General features: G+C 38.8%; 1 protein-coding gene and 1 non-coding gene across 7 annotated transcripts in view; both read left to right on the forward strand.

Moving 5' to 3' along the window:
• Ccar1 (cell division cycle and apoptosis regulator 1) overlaps positions 1 to 21621 on the forward strand; it is a 45942-nt gene that overhangs the window by 21005 nt on the left and 3316 nt on the right. For 5 of the 6 annotated variants that reach the window (XM_027388239.2, XM_027388236.2, XM_027388238.2 and 2 more), the window contains exons 11-21: positions 1909 to 2134; positions 2654 to 2767; positions 3262 to 3428; positions 4168 to 4378; positions 5185 to 5268; positions 9110 to 9295; positions 13710 to 13901; positions 15982 to 16221; positions 16938 to 17049; positions 19190 to 19272; positions 19574 to 19720. In XM_027388239.2, coding sequence (XP_027244040.1) covers positions 1909 to 2134; positions 2654 to 2767; positions 3262 to 3428; positions 4168 to 4378; positions 5185 to 5268; positions 9110 to 9295; positions 13710 to 13901; positions 15982 to 16221; positions 16938 to 17049; positions 19190 to 19272; positions 19574 to 19720 — 1762 coding nt within the window. The remainder of the gene's footprint in view (positions 1 to 1908; positions 2135 to 2653; positions 2768 to 3261; positions 3429 to 4167; positions 4379 to 5184; positions 5269 to 9109; positions 9296 to 13709; positions 13902 to 15981; positions 16222 to 16937; positions 17050 to 19189; positions 19273 to 19573; positions 19721 to 21621) is intronic. The other variant, XM_035450719.1, reaches the window with a different exon arrangement.
• Positions 3067 to 3131, forward strand: LOC113832434. Its single transcript, XR_003479706.1, has one exon. It is a non-coding gene; the product is annotated as a small nucleolar RNA SNORD98 (small nucleolar RNA).

Consider the following 21621-nt stretch of genomic DNA (forward strand, 5'->3'; position numbering starts at 1 on the left):
CATGATTGTCTGTCCACTTTAATTCATTATGTTTTTAGGAGCCATCTTGATTTTTTTTTTAGATTTTATTTATTTATTATCTATATAACATTCTGGTTCCATGTATATCTGCACACCAGAAGAGGGCACCAGATCTCATAATGGATGGTTGTGAGCCACCATGTGGTTGCTGGGAATTGAACTCAGGACCTCTGGAACAGCAGTCAGTTTTCTTAACCTCTGAGCCATCTCTCCAGCCCCAAGATCTTGATATTTTTATTAGATTGATTTATCTTTGAATTTCTTTTTCTTTCTTTTCTTTCTTTCTTTCTTTTTTTTTTTTTTTCAATGTCCTGCTAAAGAAAATGAAGTTATTTAAAATATTATCAAAAGGCTGGAGAGATGACACAGTGTTTAAGAATTCTGGCTGTTCTTCTAGAGGACCCAAACTTGATTCCCATTACATAGATGACATTTGTCTTAGTTATTTTTCTATTGGTGTGAAGAGACATCATGACAAGGAATCTTATAAAAGCATTTAAATTGGGGCTTATGGTTCCAGAGGATAGTAGATTGAATGACCATGATGACAGATAGCGTGGCAGTAGGCAGGCAGGCAGCTTATTTATAAGCAAAGGCAGAGATAGGGAATGGCATACTCTTTTGAAAGCTCAAAGCCTACCCCCAGTGTTTCACACACACAGTGTTTCACACACACTTTCCAGCAAGACCGTACTTTCTTCTAATCCTTCCCAAACAGCCCCACCAACTGCAGACCAAGCATTCAAATATGTGAGCCAATAGGGACCATTCATATTCAAACTACAATTATTTAGTTCCAGGGTATTTGATGCCTTCTTCTGACCTCCTCTGTCACCAGGTATTCACCTGGTGCACGCATACACACACACACACATCTATTTTTTTTTTTTTAAGGTCATTGTCACATATAGGTGGCTAGGAACATATATCCCCTCTTTGCATAGTAATCTGGTATAGATTACTTTCTTTCATATTAAGGGGTATGGAGGTATGGATAATTGGAGCTAATTTGGATTTTGATTTCATGTGAATTTGCCCCGAACTTTCAGACTTCTGCCTGCCTCTGCCTCTGGAGTGGTAGGATTAAAGATGTATGCCATCACACCTGACTCCTGTGAATTTTTCAATTTAAGTGTGTTTGATCTAGCTACTTACTACAGAATAAAAATTGTATTTTTTGCTGGGCAGTGATGGCGCACACCTTTAATCCCAGTACTCAGGAGGCAGAAGGAGGTGGGTCTCTGTGAGCTCAAGGCCAACCTGGTCTACAAAGTGAGTTCCAGGACAGGCTCCAAAGCTACACAGAGAAATCTTGTCTCAAAAAAACAAAACAAAAAAATTGTGTTTTTCTTCCTATCACAGATGTGACTGAATGGCAAGACTGAATGGCAAATAGCAACTTGGTACCCCTCATCACATTTTAGTATACATTTTTGTATGAACTGTATTTTTTTTCAAATGCACATACTTCCAACTGAGGGGGAACTCCTTTTGTTCTGATAATCTCTGGAATTGGAGATGTAATTTTGGTTTTTGGAGACAGGGTTTCTCTGTAGCTTTGGAGGCTGTCCTGGAACTAGCTCTTGTAAAGCAGGCTGGTTTTGAACTCACAGAGATCTGCCTGACTCTGCCTCCCGAGTGCTGGGCCTAAAGGTGTGCACCACCACCAGCCGGCGAGATGTAGTTATTTTAAAGGGTTTTCTCTAAGGAATTATAAACTGCACACAAAAAAATAGTGAAGTAAAAGTAACATTCAGATATTACTTATCCAGCAGTGTACTATGCAGATTTGAATCTGTGCATTTTTACTGTGTCATTTTATATAGCTTCTATGCATAACCTTTGTTTTTTAAGGCTGTTTATTCATTATCTATGTCTATTTTCCAGTCCCAGTTGTGACATGATGGAACTAAGGCGCCGTTATCAGAATTTATATATTCCTAGTGACTTTTTTGATGCTCAGTTTACATGGGTGGATGCTTTCCCTTTGTCAAGACCATTTCAACTGGGAAATTACTGCAATTTTTATGTGATGCACAGAGAAGTAGAGTCCTTAGAAAAAAATATGGCTGTTCTTGATCCACCTGATGCTGACCACTTGTACAGTGCAAAGGTTTGTATTCCACTGTGATGCAAATTTTGAATCTCATAGCTTTTGGAGTTATCCTTTAGAAACTGGTTGTTAGATAGCTGATCCAAACCCAATTTTCTCTGCCTGATTTTGTCTTAGCTATTTAACTATTTTAGCTTCTGTCTTAATTCTTTAGTTGTAAAACAATGGCTATTGTTGTCATTTTAAACTTCAAAACTGTGAGCCAGTTGATCTTGAGTGCCATATGACTTCCTATAGACCTGGATAAAACTTAATGTTGAGTAAATGTGCCAAAGACTAGTCAATTGCTTAGTCAATTTACTTGTGTTTTTAAAAATTGATCTGAAAAATGTAAGGAAAAATCCCTTTTTGAAAATGTAAGATTGATAAAGCACCTAATATTACCCCTCTTTTTTTTTTGGTAGCATTTTACATTCCACTTTTAGGGAAAAAAAACTTACATTTAAGGTTAATCAATAGTACTCATTTTTTTACATTACTTTAGACTTTTGACAGGATTGAATTATTTGACTATAATAGGTAATGCTGATGGCTAGCCCTAGTATGGAGGATTTGTATCATAAGTCATGTGCTCTTGCTGAAGACCCACAAGAACTTCGTGATGGATTTCAGCATCCGGCTAGACTGGTTAAGGTAAAATGAAATGTTTTTATTTTAGTTGTATATTATTTATCTTAATTCTTACTGTGTTTACATAAAATTGAAAACAAGCACATTTTAAATCTTGTTACTTTAATAATATTAAATCTATTTTCATGTAGTTTAGATTTTTTTTGTTTAGAATGTGGCTTTATTTCTGTTTTTAGTTTGGCTGTGAATTTGATGCTTTATGCTTGTAGCTCAGTAAAATCTCTTGGATGCTCTTAAAGATTGTATTTAAACATAGCTTGTTTCTTTAAAAGAATTCTTATCTGATCAAATATTTAGAGGATGAGTTATGATGTATAAATCCTATTCCATTGCTGAAATGCAGTGTGGAACATGATGAACTGAACTCTTCCTTGACTGGCAGATACCAGAGGTAGTAAAAATGATATTGGGAAGGTTTGTGCCTTTCCTTTCTGAGAATCTATTTATAATTTGATGGGCTATACTATATATGTAAATGATTCTTTGTTTTGAATTAGTTTCTAGTGGGCATGAAAGGCAAGGATGAAGCCATGGCCATTGGAGGCCATTGGTCTCCTTCGTTGGATGGACCAAACCCAGAAAAAGACCCCTCTGTGTTGATTAAGACTGCCATTCGTTGTTGTAAGGCTCTGACAGGCATTGATCTAAGTGTATGCACACAATGGTAAGTACCAATTCATTTCTTGATTGATTAGGAATGTTCTTGTGGTAGTTTATGTAGCTGTTCTTGTCAATCAGCCTTTCCCCTTTCCTTATTTTACCAACACTGGTCATACAGGTAAACTCAAAGGAAAATCCCCATTTGTAGCAAAAATTTATTTGGTGCCAAAAATGTTTTCGGGAAGGGGCATTAAGAACTAATCAAAATATACTGAAAATTTAAATGTTTCATTATGCTGTACTTTGGAAATTGGATGAATGTTGAAAAATACTTTTCATTTCATATATAGCTGGAGAAGATCCGTCCAGAGAGAACTTCATTTCATTACAATTCCTTTGTTATAAAGTGATGTAGTTGCTGATTATTTTTGTTCAGCCATATTTTCTCTTGAGGCTTATTTGTCTTGTGTATTTTAGCATATTTCTTACAATTTAATTGAGAATATTCTTTTTTTAGCACATGAAATCTGAACAGCTTTCCAGCTTCTTCAGGTATTCTCTAAAATAATGGGTAGTTCTGTAATCAAATCAGAAAATTCTTTGTGGAAATGTATTCTTTTAACTAATAAACTGTTATACAAATGTACCAAAAGAGGAACTATGGCTTCTATAATTTTTTTTTCTTTAGACCAACCTCAAGTTCTTGCAGCAAAATTTCTTTACTTGATGTGCTACAAGTGAACTAGGGTCTTTAAAATGTATTGTAGAATTTTTTTTCCAACATGCTTCTTCCCTTGCAACAGGTACCGTTTTGCAGAGATTCGCTACCATCGCCCTGAGGAGACCCACAAGGGGCGTACAGTTCCAGCTCATGTGGAGACAGTGGTTTTATTTTTCCCGGATGTTTGGCATTGCCTTCCCACCCGCTCAGAGTGGGAAACCCTCTCCCGAGGATACAAGCAGCAGCTGGTCGAGAAGCTTCAGGGTGAACGCAAGAAGGCTGATGGAGAACAGGCACTGAACGCTAATCCCTTTTTCTATTTCCGCTTCTCACAGGCACAGGAACACAGGCACAAATGCACACCACACACTACATAACAGACACACATGGAGGAACATAACTGGTAACAGCGACTGGTAGTCCAGCTTTCAGCAGTATAGTTGTATTTCTTTTATCGTAAAAATCTGTCTATTACGCTAACTTAAATGTAAGAGTGCTGAGACCTCAAAGAAAAAGTTGTGCTTCCATTGCACAGAATTTTGTTTTTATCATAGGTCTATTTGCTGGAATCTGGGACCAGTTGTTGAGCAAGATTCAGTATTAAGCCATTTTAAACATTTTGCCATTTTCTCAAATTTAAAAAAATTTTCTCTTTCACGGTCATCAGTTCTAGTCATGGATATTTGAAATTGGACAACCACAAGTCTGAGAGATTTGAAATTTCAGGCTATGTGGCAACGTCTTGGGTACATTTCAAAGGTCTGACTAAATCAGTCTTTGGGTGGCTTGAAAATTGGGGCAAGATCACACACTGTGTGGTTAGTGGAGACCGGCAGTGTCTGTGTATCCCTGATATCCTTTGTGTTGTAATTTATCACCCTTTTGTGTTTCACAGATCTGGCTTTGATTGGCTGATGTCTTTGTGATCAGTTAAAAGTGGTAGAATGTATGTATGTGGACTTGCCTAAATAATAACTTTAGGAGAAGACAATCTGAAACATTGTGACCTTGCACAGATCAGCAACAGACTTTTAAAGAATAAATGACTTACAGTTGAAGGTTTCAGGATAGTAATTTTGTTCTCAACTTTGTATGTTAGGATGAAGAAGAGAAGGATGATGGTGAAGTTAAAGAAATTTCCACTCCTACTCATTGGTCTAAACTTGATCCAAAGGCAATGAAGGTAATGGAAAATGTATACGTATTGTGTACCCACACACAATAGCAATGAGGAAGAATATTTTAGGATTTTAAATTTCTAAACAGAAATTAGTAAATTTGTTGAGACTGAGAGGATTGTTTCAAGTAGGAAATATATTCAACCTGGGTGTGGTGGCTCATATCCATTGTCTCAGATTTGGGAGGCAACAGCAGGAGGATTGCCTTGCATTTCAGGGGAATGACTTCTGGGATAGCCTAGGCTATTGAGTGAGCCTCTATTTTTAGAGGGGCAGGAGTGAGGCATGGTGGCATGCATATCTTTAATCCCAGTAGAAACAGGCAGATCTGAGTTTTAAGGTCTGTAGAGCTACTTCCATGACAGAGCTATACAGAGAAACCATGTCTCAAAAATAAAACAAACAAATAAAATAAAGGGTATGGAGCATTCAAACTGAAGTCCTTTGGTTTTCTATAACTATGATATGTTGCACTTGTAAATATATAAATTAAAGAGGCTGTATGTGTGGTTCAGATAAGGAGTATCTGTCAATGCTTCCAGTATAATAACTATGTTGATAGCACTGTTTTTCTGGTTTTGGGATGACCAGGATTGCAGGATTTCTATGCCTAAATAACCTAAATTTAAGGAGAATAGGAGAGGAAAAAGGTAAATCTGGTTAGGTGGTAGTGGTACACACTTTTGATCCCAGCACTCAGAAGCAGAAGCTGCCAGATATCTGAGTAACAGACCTGGCTGTTCTGGAATTCACTTTGTAGAACATGCTGCCCTCAAACTCACAGAGATCCTGTCTGCCTCTGTCTCCCAAGTGCTGGGATTAAAGGCGTGAGCCATTACATCAGGTGGTAAATCTGATTTTTGTAATAATTTCTAAGTTAAATGTAGGTAAGTTTACCACTAAACTGGAAAAGAAAGTAACAACTTCAAAAATGTTTGATTAAGGCAGGTGTGCTAGTGTTTCTTGCAGTAAATCTGGACTAGTTATCATGTGGTTCTCTATCTTTGGGCCTTTAAGTTGGTCAGATCAGAGACTGATCAGAGACTTGCTTATTTGTGTGGCAGATTTTTGAGATTTTTGAGACAGTGTTACCCCGTAGGCTGCTGTGGAGACCAGGCTAGCCTCAAACTCAGAGAAATCCACTTGCCTTTCTTTGTCTTCTGAGCTCTGGGATTAAAGATGTATCCAATCATTGTTTGGATTTAAAGCATTTTTAAACATTTGAGGAGGTGACATTAGCTAGCTTCTATAACACATGTGTGAAGGTCAGAGGATAACTTGAGGTAGTTGCTTCTCTTTTTCAAAGATCAAACCTGGATCATCTGGCCCTTTGGCAAGTATCTTTACCTGTTGAACTGTCTTGCCAAGACATTTTGTAAAAATTGTTTAATTTTTTATATTTAGCATAGGGTCTCATGTCTCATGTAACCTAAGGTGTTGTTTAACTTGCTATATAGCTGAGGATGGTCTTGAACTTCTGATCCTACTGCTTTGACCTCCCAAGTGCTGTAGTTATATCGGTGTGCCACCAATATCATACCCAACAACGTGTGTGTGTGTGTGTGTGTGTGTGTGTGTGTGTGTGTGTGTGTGTGTGTGTGTGTGTGTGTGTACAAGGCATGTATGTATATGCCTGGTACCTGCAGAGGCCAGAAGTGGGTGTTAGAACTCCTGGAACTAGAATTACAGATGGTTGTGAGTTGCCATGTGGGTTCTCTACAATAATCTATAAAGTTCTTTATTTTAAAATAATGCCAGGCAGTGGTGGCATATGGGTTTAATGCCAGCACTGGGGAGGCAGAGGCAGGTAGATTTCTTGATTTTGAGGTTAGCATGGTCTACAGAGTGAATTCCAGGCCACCCATAGCTATATAGAGAAACCCTATCTTGAAAAACCAAAAAAAAAAAAAATACATAACTAAGCATGACGATTGTTTCCCTGGGGAATTATAAGTTTGAAGGTAACCTGTTCTATAAAGCTAGACACTGTCTCAAAACAAGAACATTTCTTTTGATTATTAATAACAAGTGCTTTTTTAATTATAATAAAAAATATACTCTTTTCTTTCTAATATAACCTAATAAAATTCATAGGTAGGGACCAATGAAATATCTCAGTAGATAACAGCTCTTGTCACTAAAGCTGATGATTTGGATTTCAAGAACCTACATGGTGGAAAGAGTCACCTCCCAGCAGTTAACCTCTGACCACCACTCATAAACAATAGCACACCCCTTTTCTAAATAAGTCAGTATATTAAAATGTTTTTTGATTTGTTTGCTTCTAGCTTCTTTCTTACTGGGTACAAAGTTTTTGAAGATGGCTTGGTTATAATATATTAATGTCAAGAGTATATCTTGTCCTTTTTCAGTTAGCATTAGTTTTCCCAGTGTAATTTTTATTCGGTTTTGTTTTTCAAGCAGGTTTTCTCTGTGTAGCCTTGGCTGTTCAGTTCACTCTGTAGACTAGGCTAGCCTAGAAATCAGAGATCCACCTGTCTCTGCCTTGAGAGTGCTGGCATTAAAAGCAAGAGCCACCATGCCCAGCTTCTTCTGTGTAATTATTTTTAAACATTATATTCAGTATAGATTCTTTCCTTTGTTAAAATACTTATTCTTGCCAGGCAGTGGGATTCTTGGTATATGCTGTGGCACCTAACCTGGTTTAAAATATTTTTAAGCATCTTAAATTGTTTGGGGTTTTCAAGAGATGTCTAAGTACTTAAGAGTGGGTATTACTTTTTTAGAGGTCTAGAGTTCAATTACTAGCATTCACATGGGTCAGCCCACAACCCCTTGTAACTCTAGGTCCAGGTTGATCTGATGCCTATGGGCACAAGCACTTATGTACACAGGTATACACACATACCCATAATTAAAAAGGAAACAAAGCCAGGCAGTGGTAGTGCACACATTTAGTCCCAGCACTTATAAGGCAGATGCAGGTGGATCTCTGTGAATTTGAGGCCAGCCTGGTCTACAAAGCAGGTTCCAGGACAGTCAGGGCTATCAAAGAAACTGTGTTTTGAAAAACAAACATGAAAAAGAAAAGAGCTGGAGAGATGGCTCAGTGGTTAAGAGCAATGGTTATTCTTTCAGAGGACCCAGCACCCACATGGCAGCTCACAACTGTCTATAACTCCAGTTCCAGAGGATCTGACACATACAGACATACATACAGGCAAAACACCAATGTTCATAAAATAAATAAATCTTAAAAAAAGAAGAAAAATGAAAAATAAATAAATCTTTAAAACAACATTCTAGAGGTAGGCTTGGTGATAATCTTCTTGGGAGGTAAAAACAGGAAGATCTGGTGTTTACGCCTGCCTTTGCAACTCATAAGCAATTTTGACCAGTCTGGGCATTATGAAACGATGTCAGTAAAACACAAAAGGGTCAGGGTGATGGCTCAGTAGGTAAAAGTGCTCCTCTGCAAGCCTTCACAAGTAGAGGTTGATTCCAGGGAAATGCAGAAGCAATAGACCCTGCCTCAGCATGTTGAAAGGCAAGAACTGATTATTGGAGGCTGTCCTCTGACCATCACAAGTGCCATGGCAAGTGTGTCTTTGTACACACACTCAAGAGCACATGTTTTAAATTATTTTTCAAAAATATTCTGTAATTCTGCATTTTCAAAAATCACTGTATGGTCAGTGTCTCTTCCCCTAATTTGGCTTTTTGAAACAGTGTCTAACTGTATAATCCCTGGACTGCCTGAAACTTCCTACGTAAACCACACTAGTCTTAAATTTAAGTCTTAAACTTTTAAGAATCAGACAAAAGATAATTTGTTTTTTTATATCATACTTTTTTCTTCTGTGTTTTTATGCTCCATATATTTAGGTAAATGATCTCCGAAAAGAATTAGAAAGTCGAGCTCTTAGTTCCAAAGGACTAAAATCCCAGTTAATAGCTCGCTTGACAAAACAGCTTAAAGTAGAAGAACAAAAAGAAGAGCAGAAGGAATTAGAGAAGTCTGAGAAGGAAGAGGAAGATGAGGATGATAGGAAGTCTGAGGATGATAAAGAGGTATGTAGTTCATATTTGCATACTCCAATGTTATTAATATTGTTTAGAAGGAACTCTTGGAACATGTAACAAGTTGTGTTTGTGTGTAGTTTTGAGTTATAATTTAAATACGGTAAAATAAAAATTTTTTTTCTTTTTTTTTTTAACTGTCTACTCATGAGGTAGATCTTAAAATTGAGATCAATCTGTGATATGGTGAGACCTTTCCTTAGCAAAATGGAGGGTGGGCTGGTTGGATTTCTCAGTAGTTAAAAGCTCTTGCTGTGCTAGCAGATGACCTGAGTTCAAATCCTAGTACCAACATGATGGTACCAACTTTAGTTCCAGGGGATCTTGCTGCATCCTCTATGGCTTCAGTCTGTGGAACACTGACTAGTGGTGGCAAGGAATGAAGAAAGGACAAACACCCATAGAAATGAAACTGCAATCACATGGGATTTTCTAAACAGTACCACTGCAACCTGGAGACTCATCATGTTTATTAAAAGTACCACACAGGGAGAGTTTGTCTGGTCTGGGTATGAGATCTCTATAGGTTAGCAGTCTAAAGCTGTAAACACCCTGCAGGAGTTAACTGCAGTTGCTAGTCTTTACACATACTCATCCATAAACCCTTATATACACTCCTCTTAAGCATGGCCCATAGGAGTAACAGCTTGTCCAATATACCAAGGACTAATTGATCTCAGCATCCTTGGCAGGCCTTGCTCATGTCAAAGTACACATTAAATCAGCCCTTCTGCTGCTACTTATGGGATTTAGTGCCCTCTTCTGACCTCAGAGGGTACTAGGCATATAGTTAACATAGGTAGAAACAGGCCAAACACTTGTACACATAAAGTAAAAGAAAAAAAAAAATAGAGAGCACAAAAAATTATAAAGTAGCTTGCCAGAGTTTTTGTAAAAAACAAAACAAAAAAATCATGTAGTTAATTAAACTCAAAAGAATTGGAGATGCTGTCTTAAAGGAGTTTAGTGAGACATGACAGTTTTGTTTTCTTTTTGGTTGAGAGGGTTACCAAATAGTTCAGACTGTCCTAGAGCTCATTGTGAAGCCCTACTGGCCTAGATCCTGTGACTTTGCCTTTGTTCTTGAGAACTGGGGTTACAGACATGTTCCTGGCTAAGAAATGCCTTGAAGTTTGAGGAGCTTGGCGTGTAGGTCTATGGAAAAGTACTAGTCTAATGTGCATAAGGCTCTAAGTTAGATCCCCATCACGTGGGGGGAAGAAGAGAGAGTTCTGGGAATAGTTGGGGAAATGTGCTTACTGAAATGGAGATGACATTAGACAATATTGAAGATGAGGTAATATGGTTCAGTCAGTAAAACATGGACCTGAGTTCAGATCCCCAGTGCCCTTCTAAAAGCCAGGCCTGGTGGTACATGTTCCTATAACAGTGGAGATATCGTTAGTAGTGTATCCAGGAGGCTCTTCCAAGCTCACTGCCTAGCCAGGTTAGCCAGTTGGAGAGCTCTAGGTTCAGTGGGAGACCCTGTGTCCAAAACTTGGTGAAAAGTTATAGAGGAAAGCAATTCAATGTTGACCTTAGTTAGCCTCCAAATGTATTTGTGTGCACATGCACATTGACTGCATAATACAGGCACTATCAAAGCTAAATTTTTTATTTAATGATAATGTTTGTAATTGTATACTGTTTACCAGACTTAGGTCTCTTCAAGTTCACTCCATGGGAATAAAAACTATATCTAAAGCCAGCCAGATCTCTGTGAGTTCAAGGCCAGCCTGGTCTACAGAGTATGTTCCAGGACAGGCTCCAAAGCTACACAGAGAAACCCTGTCTCAGAAAAAACAAAACCAAAAAACAAAAGCAAACAAAACAAAACAAACCTGTATCTAAGAGACATTAACTCTGTATTCTACTTTTGGACTTACTGTCTTTCAAATGATAAAATGTTTCATACAGAGCTGAGTGGAATCTGATCCAAATGTTAAGGGCAGCAGAGGGCACAGGCATACTGAAGGCAGAAATGCCAGGCTTTCCCATCCTATCCAAACAGCTGCAAAACTAGACAGAGTCAGAGTTACTGTCAAAATGGCCTTGCAGTCTTTCTTTTTCTCTTTAAGGTTTATTTATTTTATTTATATTTTGCATAAATATGTGTTGCACATATATAAATGGTGTCCACAGAGATTAGTTAGAAAAGGACACTGGATCTCCTGGAACTGAAGTTATGGATGGATGTGAGCCCCCATGTGAGTGGTTGGAAAAAGAAACCTGAGTTATCTTCAAGAGCAAGAAATGCTCTTAACCGGCCAGGCATTGGTGGCGCATGTCTTTAATCCCAGCACTCGGGAGGCAGAGGCAGGCGGATCTCTGTGAGTTCAAGGCCAGCCTGGTCTCCAGATCGAGTGCCAGGATAGGCTCCAAAGCTACACAAAGAAACCCTGTCTCGAAAAACCAAAAAAAAAAAAAAAAAAAAAGCTCTTAACCACTGAGCCATCTCTCCAGCCCAGAGTTTTGTTTTTTGTTTTGTTTTTAATTAGCCTGCATGTGTAACTCGAAAAATTTCACAACTTCATTCTCTTTCACCTTGGGTTTAGGGGTGAGAGGTATTACTTACCTCTTACTTAGGTATTTAGGGGACACTTACTTAGGTATTTAGGGTTCATAGCAAGTACTATTCTCCATGGTTCTCTTACTGGCTTTTGAAGCCTTAAAAGTAGCATAGATGGAGCTGGGCGTGGTGGTGACACTCAGGAGGCAGGTGGATCTCTGTGAGGCCAGATTGGTCTACAAAGAGAGTTCCAGGACAGCCAGAGCTGGTCACACAGAAAAACCATGTCTTGTTAAAACCAATCAAAAAGAAAAGTAACATAATGTTGGTGGTGACATGGAGCTTTAGAGCACTGGAGAGGCAAATGTAGGTGGACTCAGTTCCAAAGCTAACCTTATCTAGATAGTTCCAGAACAGCCAGAGAGCTATACAGAGAGACCCTGTCTCAAACAATTTCATTTGTATTTATTCATTCTATGTGTGGTTGAACATGCCACTGGACTTGCCCAGACAGAGGTCAGAGAATAATTGCTAGAGTTGGTTTTCTTCTACACTGTGGGTGTGTGTGTGTGGGGGGGGGGGAGATCAAACTTAGGCCATCAGGGTTGGCAGCAAGTTCCTTCACTCATTTATCCCTATCCCCCTCCCGCCCCCCATTTTAATTGACTTTTTGAGAGAAGGTATTACTGATGTGATTCTGGCTGGCCTGGGAAGTCTTTATGTAGCTAGGTTGTCCTTATGATCCTCCTCTTGTCTTCTCTGACTTTTCACGTGCTGGGATCATAAGTATGTGTTAGCATAGTTGCTTAGTCATTTATTTGTTTTGAGATTGGGTTCCTCTGTTTAGCCCTCGCTGTTTTAGAACTAACTCTGTATGTGGACCAGAGCCTGCCTCTGCCTCCTGGGTTCTGGAATTAAAGGTGTGCACCACCACAATGCCCACCAGCATTGCTTTTTTATTTTTAATAACTGAGCTAAAAGGGAGTAAAGCTAGAGGATGTGTTAGGTTCTTTCTCAGTAACACTAAATGTGAGAGATTGGTATCAAGGGAACTGGACTCTGCTCTGGCAGACTATCTATTATGCCTGATGATCCTGGGAACTTCTTGAGGATGTTTCTTGTGATGTATTTTCCCCTTCATGACTTTTACTTTGTGCCTAGGCAGTTTGTGGGGCTTGTGGTTTCTTGTTTTAGTTCATGGGTTATAAATATCTTAGATGATGATACTGTTCCTGAGCTGGCCAGGGCTTTAGTCCTTTCAGTTTATGCCACTCCTTTATAGCAGGATAGGGTGTGTAGTGTCCATAACCTCTCTGAGGAACAGTCTGTTTCCTCAGGAAGTCCTGATATCCATTAGTCAAGTTATTTTTGAAGCCACATATATTCATTGATACTTGCTGCTAAGCTTGACAACAGCAGTTCAATCTCTAGGACTTGTGGTGGAAGGAGAGAAACACCTACCTGTACCCTGACCTCCACATGTGTGTTCTTGCTCCCTTAAATAAACCAATGAAATAAAGGAAATTTAAGAAAGAGAATTAAGAGCCATAAATGGTTCTGTCTCAGTTTTTAACCATTATGGCTAATAGAATCACTGTAAGAAGTCAGAAGACTTTTGTTTTTTGAAACAAGAACTCACTCTGTAGCGAAGGCTAGCCTGATACTCACTATGTATCTTAGGTTGGCTAGATAGAACTTGAGGTCATCCTTCTGTCTATGCCACCAAGTTATTGGGAGTACAGTCATGAACCACCACACCCAGCTCCTTTACATTTCAGTACACATGCACTTTGTACATGGAAGCTTCACCATGACTTAAAATCTCAAATGTCGGGCTGGAGGGATATCTCAGCAGTTAAAGACTAGGCTTACAACCAAAAAATTTCAAATGTCTAGGAGGAAGAACGAAAACGACAAGAGGAAATGGAACGCCAGCGTCAAGAAAGAAGATACATTTTGCCCGATGAACCAGCCATAATTGTACATCCAAACTGGGCTGCAAAAAGTGGCAAATTTGATTGCAGCATCATGTCTTTGAGTGTCCTTTTGGATTACAGATTGGAAGATAACAAAGAGCATTCATTTGAGGTAATGTTAAAGTTTTAATTAGGACCAAAATAATACCCAAAGTTGTGATTGACTCTTTAATGTATTGAATCTCTTGAGTGTTTCTTTGATTGTTCACATTGTTTGTATGTTTTTGTTCACCATTATTATTATGAAAAAGATTTGTCCTCTAAGGTCTCTAATAGATGAAATAGACTATCTTTTGCTGTTTGATTCCTGCAGTGTGGTGTTTTGTTTTGTTTTGCTATAAATTAACAAATTAGATCTAAATTATTCTTTGTTTTTCATTTTGGTTTTTTGAGACCATTTCTAGTGGCTCTAGCTAACCTTGAGGTAGTTTTATAGCCCAGACTCTTGAACTCCTGGTCATCTTGCCTCTGTCCTCTGCTGCAGTATAGGCCTGTGCTCCTGTGACTGTCCTATTGCCATTCTTGAGAGGTAGTGTGTTCTTTTATCAGAAGATACATACCAAGTTGTCTTACTTTTTATTGTGTGGTTGTTTTGTGTATGTGTATGTCTGTGCATGACAGGTGTGCCTGGTTCCTGTAGAGGCCAGAAGAGGGTGTAAGTTCCCCTGGATCTGGAGTTATAGATGTTTATAAACCACCATGTGGGTTCTGTGAATCAAACCAAACTCCTGGAAGAGCAGCCGTTAGTCTTAATCACTGAACCATCTCTCCAGCCCCTGGTTGTCTTGAGAATGATGTAATGTATTGTTTTCTTTAGAATTAAAATACCATTTAATGGATTTGAAAATTTTGTGACTGATTAGACTGTAAGAGAAAGTAAGTGGTATAGTGGTATTATCTTTCAACTTGAGTATGTGTTCTCTCTTGTCTGTCTCTATCTCTCATCTTTCTCTCTCAACAGGATCTTACTACATAGCTCTATCTGACCAGGAACTCTCAGAGATGCACTTGCCTCCCAAGTGTGTACCACCATGCCCAGATCCTCTCCATTGATAGTGCTGTGAATTGAACTCAGGGGCTTATGCATGCTTTGCAAACCTCTATCACTGAGCTACATGTATCTCCAGACTTTTCCTTTAAAAGTCTTACTGAGTTTCCAGTCTGGGCTTAAAACTCAATTTGTAATTCAGTTAGGCCTTCAACTCATGATTATTCTGCTTCAGTGTCCTCAGGGTCTGCTATTACGTACATGCAAGCATAACAATATTTACACTCTGTTTTTTATATGCTTATATGGTTCTGCTTATATGGTTGTGGCTTTTTGTGTGTGAGATGGTGTCTCATGCAACCCAGTCTGGTCTCAAACTTGCTATATGACTCAGGCTGGACTTGAAGAACTCCTGATCCTCCTCTTTTCCACCTTTGATATGTGGAATCACAGGTATGAGGCACTATGTCTAGCTCTTTTTTGAGACACGGTTTCATATAACCAAGGATGATGGTCAACTGTTGATCTTCCCGCCTTACCTCCCAAATGCTGAGTTTATGGGAATATACTACTATGCTTAGCAAGATATTTATATCCTTAAAACGTCTTTTACACAGAAAATGACTTGAGCTTGTTAAGACAGGATTCAGCAGTCTGAAGCATGAAGAACACAAGTTCAAAGCCAGCTGGATACATAGAAAGGGCTTATCTTTAAAAAGAAGCTGGGTAGTGGTAGCACACACCACTAATCCCAGCACTCAGAGGTAGAGCAGGTGGATATCTTTGACTTCAAGGCCAGCCTATTCTTCAGATCGAATTCCAGGACAGAGAAACCTTGTCTAGAAAATAAAAATTAAAAAAAAAAATGTTGCTCTTTTGAGGATGTTTATTTATTTATGTAGAGGGTGGTGGCTGGCTTGGAACTCATAAATAGTCCAAAGCGGCCAGGAAGTCACAGAGTTTTGATTGCCTCCCAAGGGCTGGGATTAAAGGCACGAGTCACCACAGCTAGTTCTTTTGAGGATTTTCATGGTCCTTACCTCATTCACTTCCATTTTTATAGTTCTTGATTTCTTCATCTCCCTCAAAATGCTCTCTTATAAATAATAAGTGTGGTAAGATAGTGCTTGATAAATGACTGATTGCTGGTTTATTCAGTATTTCTTTTGAATATGTCTAAATTAATATTGGTGTCTTTTTATAGGTTTCATTGTTTGCAGAACTTTTCAATGAAATGCTTCAAAGAGATTTTGGAGTCAGAATATACAAATCATTACTGTCTCTTCCTGAGAAAGAGGACAAAAAAGAAAAGGAAAAGAAAAGCAAAAAAGATGAGAGAAAAGATAAAAAAGAAGAAAGAGATGATGATACTGATGATCCAAAACCAAAACGGAGAAAATCAGGCGACGATAAAGACAAAAAAGAAGACAGAGATGAGAGGAAGGTCTGTAATTTACAGGATAGGCAACAAAACAGTAATGTTTAGTTCTAGCCTTTAGATAATAGTAACAAAAGCCAAACTAGACGTGTTGAGTATTGTGTTGGTATTTGAGACTGTCTCAAAAAACAGCTGGGTATAGGGTCACATACCTGTAATCCCATATGTCAAAGGTGGAAAGAGGAGAGTCAGCAGTTCAAGTACAGCCTGAGCCACAGAGCAAAGCCTAATTATCTATAACTAATTTTCTGATTTGTTTTACTCCTTCCTTCTCTTTTCTTTGTCCTTATTTTAATGTGTAAATTTTTCCTGTATGTGTATCTATGGTCCATGTGTGTGCATGGCAGCCTCTGAGTCAGAAGAGAGTATGGCTCTCTGGAGATTGAAGTTAAGTTGTGAGCTGCCATGTGGGTGCTGGCAGGGTTCCCCGGAAGAGCAGTCACTGCTCTGTATGTCTGAACCAACTCTTCTTCCTTTTTTCTGTTTCTCTCTGTCCTCTTGTCTTTCTTGCTGTGCACTGGGACCTACTTATTCTCCTGACTTCACCTTCCAAGTGCTCTGATTATGGCCATGCTCACCATGCCATCCTTGAATAGGATATTACTGTTGTAAGAAATCTGTAATTGATTGGACTTGTTACAAGTACATCCATTTAATGGACTTATGTTTGCTTGTCTGTCTTGTCATGATATTACCTAATTTTAAGGTATCTTAAATTATAGAAAGAAGAAAAAAGAAAAGAAGATTCTAAAGATGACGACGAAACTGAAGAAGATAATAATCAAGATGAGTATGACCCGATGGAGGCAGAAGACGCTGAGGATGAAGAAGATGGTATGCAGTAGACGACCTCAGGGCTGTAGAGTGAACTAAACATTTTCTGCTTTTTTTTGACTTTCGGAAATTTTCTTGTTTTTGTAGGACAGTCTTACTGTGTAACTGATTCTGGCCTATGTAGCCCAGGTTGGCTTTGGGTGACACTCTTTGCCTCATTAGTGTGATTACAAGCTCATTGTACCACATCTGGCTATTTTATTTTAATTAATACTTGAATCCTGTGTTGTGGCATTCTATTACTTTAAGGACATTTACTATGGTTCCTGTAGAAGCCAGGACAGCTTTTAAGAGTTGTTTCTCTCCTTTACCATGAGATCTGGACATTGAACTTAGGTTATCAGGCTTGCAAGGCTAGTGATTTATCCACTGAACCATCTTGCTGTCCCTTGCTGCTTCTCAATCCCTCTGAAGTCCTTAAACCTGTCAGTTAATGCTTTTCTGTTAGGAACTTGGCACTGACAGTCTCTTCTGTCAGCAGGTTCAGAAGCCCATCCCCTTTACATCCTCATGTTTTTGGTTGTAAGCCTAGGCTTTAACGGCTGAGCCATCTCTCCAGCGCCCCTTTATATCCTCACACCTGACATTTGTGTTCAGCTCTTACCTTCTCACTGAGGCCTATTCTGAAGACAACCTTAGGTAAAATTGCTTCATAGACTTTGCAGTGTGGTCTACAATGTAACATTATTTAGCTTAATGTCTTCCTCCACACTTGTTTATTAGTACTTTAAAAAAATTTTTTTTAACTTGCTTATTTTATGTGTGAGTGTTTTGCCTGCATGTCTGAACCTCATGCATGCCTGGTGCCTCTGGGAGTCAGAAAAGGGCATTGGATCTCATATACCTGTAGTTACAGATGATTGTGAACCACGTGGGTGCAGGGAATTGAACCTGGATCCTCAGCAAAAACAAGTGCTTTTTTAAAATGCTGACTCATTTCTTCAGCCCAAGAAATTTAAAACTTTATACTTATTAGTGTTTGAAATGGTGATTAATCTTATTAGTAATCACAAGGGTAGATAACAAGATATGTTTTAATTCATTAAGTTGATAAAAATTGTCCAGACTTGGTGTAGCAGCAGATCTATAACCCCAGCTGTTTGGGAGGAGTAAGGCAGGGATATCATGAGTTCAAGGCCATCTTGGACGAGGTAGCAAGAACCTATATCAGAACTGGTAGTTTACAAAGCGTAGGAAAAGCTTCAGTTTAGTTCCCAGAACTGGAAAAATTATTTTTTGGTCAAAATTAAGATACTCTTTTATGGCCTGACGGTGGTGAAGCGCTGTAATGGTACATATACCTTGGCTCCTCAGCACTAGAGAGACTGAGACAGGGTGAGAGGTAGCTTATGTGATTTAATGATACCAGATGTTCAAAGAAACAAGGTTTTGCTGAGGAGATGGCTCAGTTGCTGAAGTGCTTGGTGCGTAAGCATAAAGATGTACGTTGTACTCCCTTAGTATTCAGATGGCTTTTGTAATAATATCCCTGGGGAGGGTGAAGACAGGTGGGTGCCTGGAGCACAAGAGCCAGCCTAGCCAAACCAGAGAGACGCTGTCTCCATAAATGGAGAACAGTTGAGGAAGGCACCTGACATCAGCCAGTGGCCTCCACATACACAGGACACACATACCCACACAGACTCTTAAATATAGAAATCGGTGTGTTTGATTCAATAAAGCAGTGTTTCCTTTTCCTGAATTTGTAAAAATTTCCTTTTTTGTATGTGATGAGTATTTTGCTCACATGTATGTCTGTGTTTTGTAGGTATCATGTAGCTGAAGTTATGGCAGTTCACTGCCATGTGGGAATTTATAAATTTCCCATTGCTTTTTTTTTTTTTTTTTTTTTTTTTTTTTGAGACAGGGTTTCTCTATATAGCCCTAGTTGTCTTGTAAACCAGTCTGACCGTGAACTCACAAGAGATCTTCCTGGCTCTGCTTCCTGAGTGCTAGGATTAAAGGCGTGTGTCAGCACCACTGGGTTTCTTGTTTCTTTTTCTTAACTTTTCCTTATTTGATTTTTATATACCTGCTATTTCATCTTTTGAAAACTTCTGTAATAGAAACATAGTTTGGGTTTCTACAGCAGTTGAGAATGTATGAGTAAATTTTTTCTTCTTTTTCATTTGTTTTACAGATAGGGAAGAGGAAGAAATGAACAAACGAGATGACAAAAGAGATGTTAACCGATACTGCAAGGAAAGACCCTCTAAAGATAAGGTGGGTTGTTTGTTTGTTTGTTTGTTTTTGGGTGGGGGTTGCTGCTTTTATCTTTTCCTTTAGGATAAGGGACTTACTGAATAGCATATTCTTTAGAAATTGGCTTCCTTACCCTACATTTACTGATTTGGGGGTATTTGTGTTTGTCGAAGTTTTCATATTCATATATAAAATCTACTCAGTTTAGCTAAAATAAAACAAAGATCTTTTTTAAGATTAGTACTTTCATATAGACAGTGCCTTGATTTCTCATTCTTCCATGGTAGTAAAACCCGTATGCCATATCTTCTGTTCATTCTAGGAGAAAGAGAAGACTCAGATGGTCACAGTTAACAGGGATCTGCTGATGGCCTTTGTTTATTTTGATCAAAGCCATTGCGGTTACCTTCTTGAAAAGGATTTGGAAGAAATATTATATACTCTTGGATTGCATCTTTCTCGGGCTCAGGTAATGGATCTTGTGATTAAAATAAAGATTTTTTTTAAAAGATTTTATTTATTTATTTATTATGTATACAACATTCTACTTCCATGTATATCTGCACACCAGAAGAGGGCACCAGATCTCATAATGGATGGTTGTGAGCCACCATGTGGTTGCTGGGAATTGAACTCAGAACCTGTGGAAGAGCAGAAGAGCAGTCAGTGCTCTTCACCTCTGAGCCATCTCTCCAGCCTAAAAACACTTTTTTTTTTTTTTTTTTTTTTGGGTTTTCGAGACAGGATTTCTCTGTGTAGCTTTGGAGCCTATCCTTGCACTTGCTCTGGAGACCAGGCTGGCCTCAAACTCACAGAGATCCACCTGCCTGCCTCTGCCTCTTGAGTGCTGGGATTAAAGGCGTGCGCCATCAACACCCTAAAATAAAGAATTTTTATTTATTTTGCTTTCTTTGGATAGAAGCTAAGGGCTTCGATCATGGCTAGACAGGTGTCCTTCCACTAAGTTACATCATATCTCAGAAACTTTTAATGAAAGTAGAATAAATTCATTTCATTTATCTAATATCGTAAAGGCTACCTATTTTTCATGTGGTTTTATGAAACAAGAGTCTCATTTTGCAGCCCAGGCTTGCTTCACCCTTGTAGACACTACCTCAGCCTCTTTTAAGTATTGTGTTTATAGGCATAAGCCACCAGGTTAACCTTTTATCTTTCTTTTTAATCTAAGCTTTTTGTTTGGTTGGTTGGTTGGTTTTTTGAGACAGGGTTTCTCTGTGGTTTTGGAGGCTGTCCTGAAACTAGCTCTTGCAGACCAGGCTGGTCTCGAACTCACAGAGATCCACCTGCTCTGCCTCCCGAGTACAGGGACTAAAGGCATTCACCACCACCGCCCAGCTTAATCTAAGCTTTTTTAAAAGAAACTATTTTTGGAGCCAGCAAGATGTCTCCGTGGGTAATGGCACTTGTTACCAAATGTGATAATCTGAGTTTGATCCCTGGACCCCATAGGAGAGAGCCAGCTCTTGAAAGTTTACTTCTGACCTCTGTTTGCACACATTTTCCTTTTAAAGAAGTTATAGAAGGTTAGTGGTGGTACACACCTTTAATCCCAGCACTCAGGAAGTACAGACAGGATCTCTGAGTTTGAGGCCAGCCTGATCTACAGAACAAGTTTCAGAACACCAAGGGCTACACAGAGAAACTGTTTCTCAAAAACAACAACAAAACAAAACAAATCTTTGGAGCTAGAAAGATGGCTCAGGGGTTAAGACCATGTGTGCTGCTCTTGAAGAGGCCCCACAATAGTCCCATCACCCAGGCCAACTGGCTGGCAAGTGCCTATAATTCTAGTTTCAGGGTGTCCAATACCTCTTTTATGGCCTATTCAGTTTCCCACATACATGTGTGTACACTAACACACTTACATTAAAAAAAAAAAGTTTTGTTTTTAATTTTGGTTGGTTTGGTTTTGGTTTTTTGAGTCAGGGTTTCTCTGTAGCTTTGGAGGCTGTCCTGGAACTAGCTCTTCTAGACCAGGCTGGTCTCAAACTCCCAAGAGATCCATCTGCCTCTGCCTCCTGAGTGCTGGGACTAAAGGCGTGGCCACCACCACCCAGCTGACACAAATCTTTTTTAAAAGAAAAAAATCTCCTACAGTCAGCATATATGGTAGCCCATACTTTTATATTATAGCCCATACCACTGTGGAGGCAGAGCTAGGCAGGCAGGTCTACAAAAAAAGAAAAAAAGAAATGAGCTTTAAGCTAGAGATCTAACTCAGTAATAGTAGTGATGACTCAAGTCTGAATGAGGCTTTGGCTCATTACTACAGTGAAATAGAGAATTTTCATCTCATTTGTTTACTTGCTTGAGTAATAGGTCAAATAATTATATTTTCATGTTACTTTT

Source organism: Cricetulus griseus, assembly GCF_003668045.3.
Source record: "Cricetulus griseus strain 17A/GY chromosome 1 unlocalized genomic scaffold, alternate assembly CriGri-PICRH-1.0 chr1_0, whole genome shotgun sequence".
NCBI lineage: Eukaryota > Metazoa > Chordata > Mammalia > Rodentia > Cricetidae > Cricetulus > Cricetulus griseus.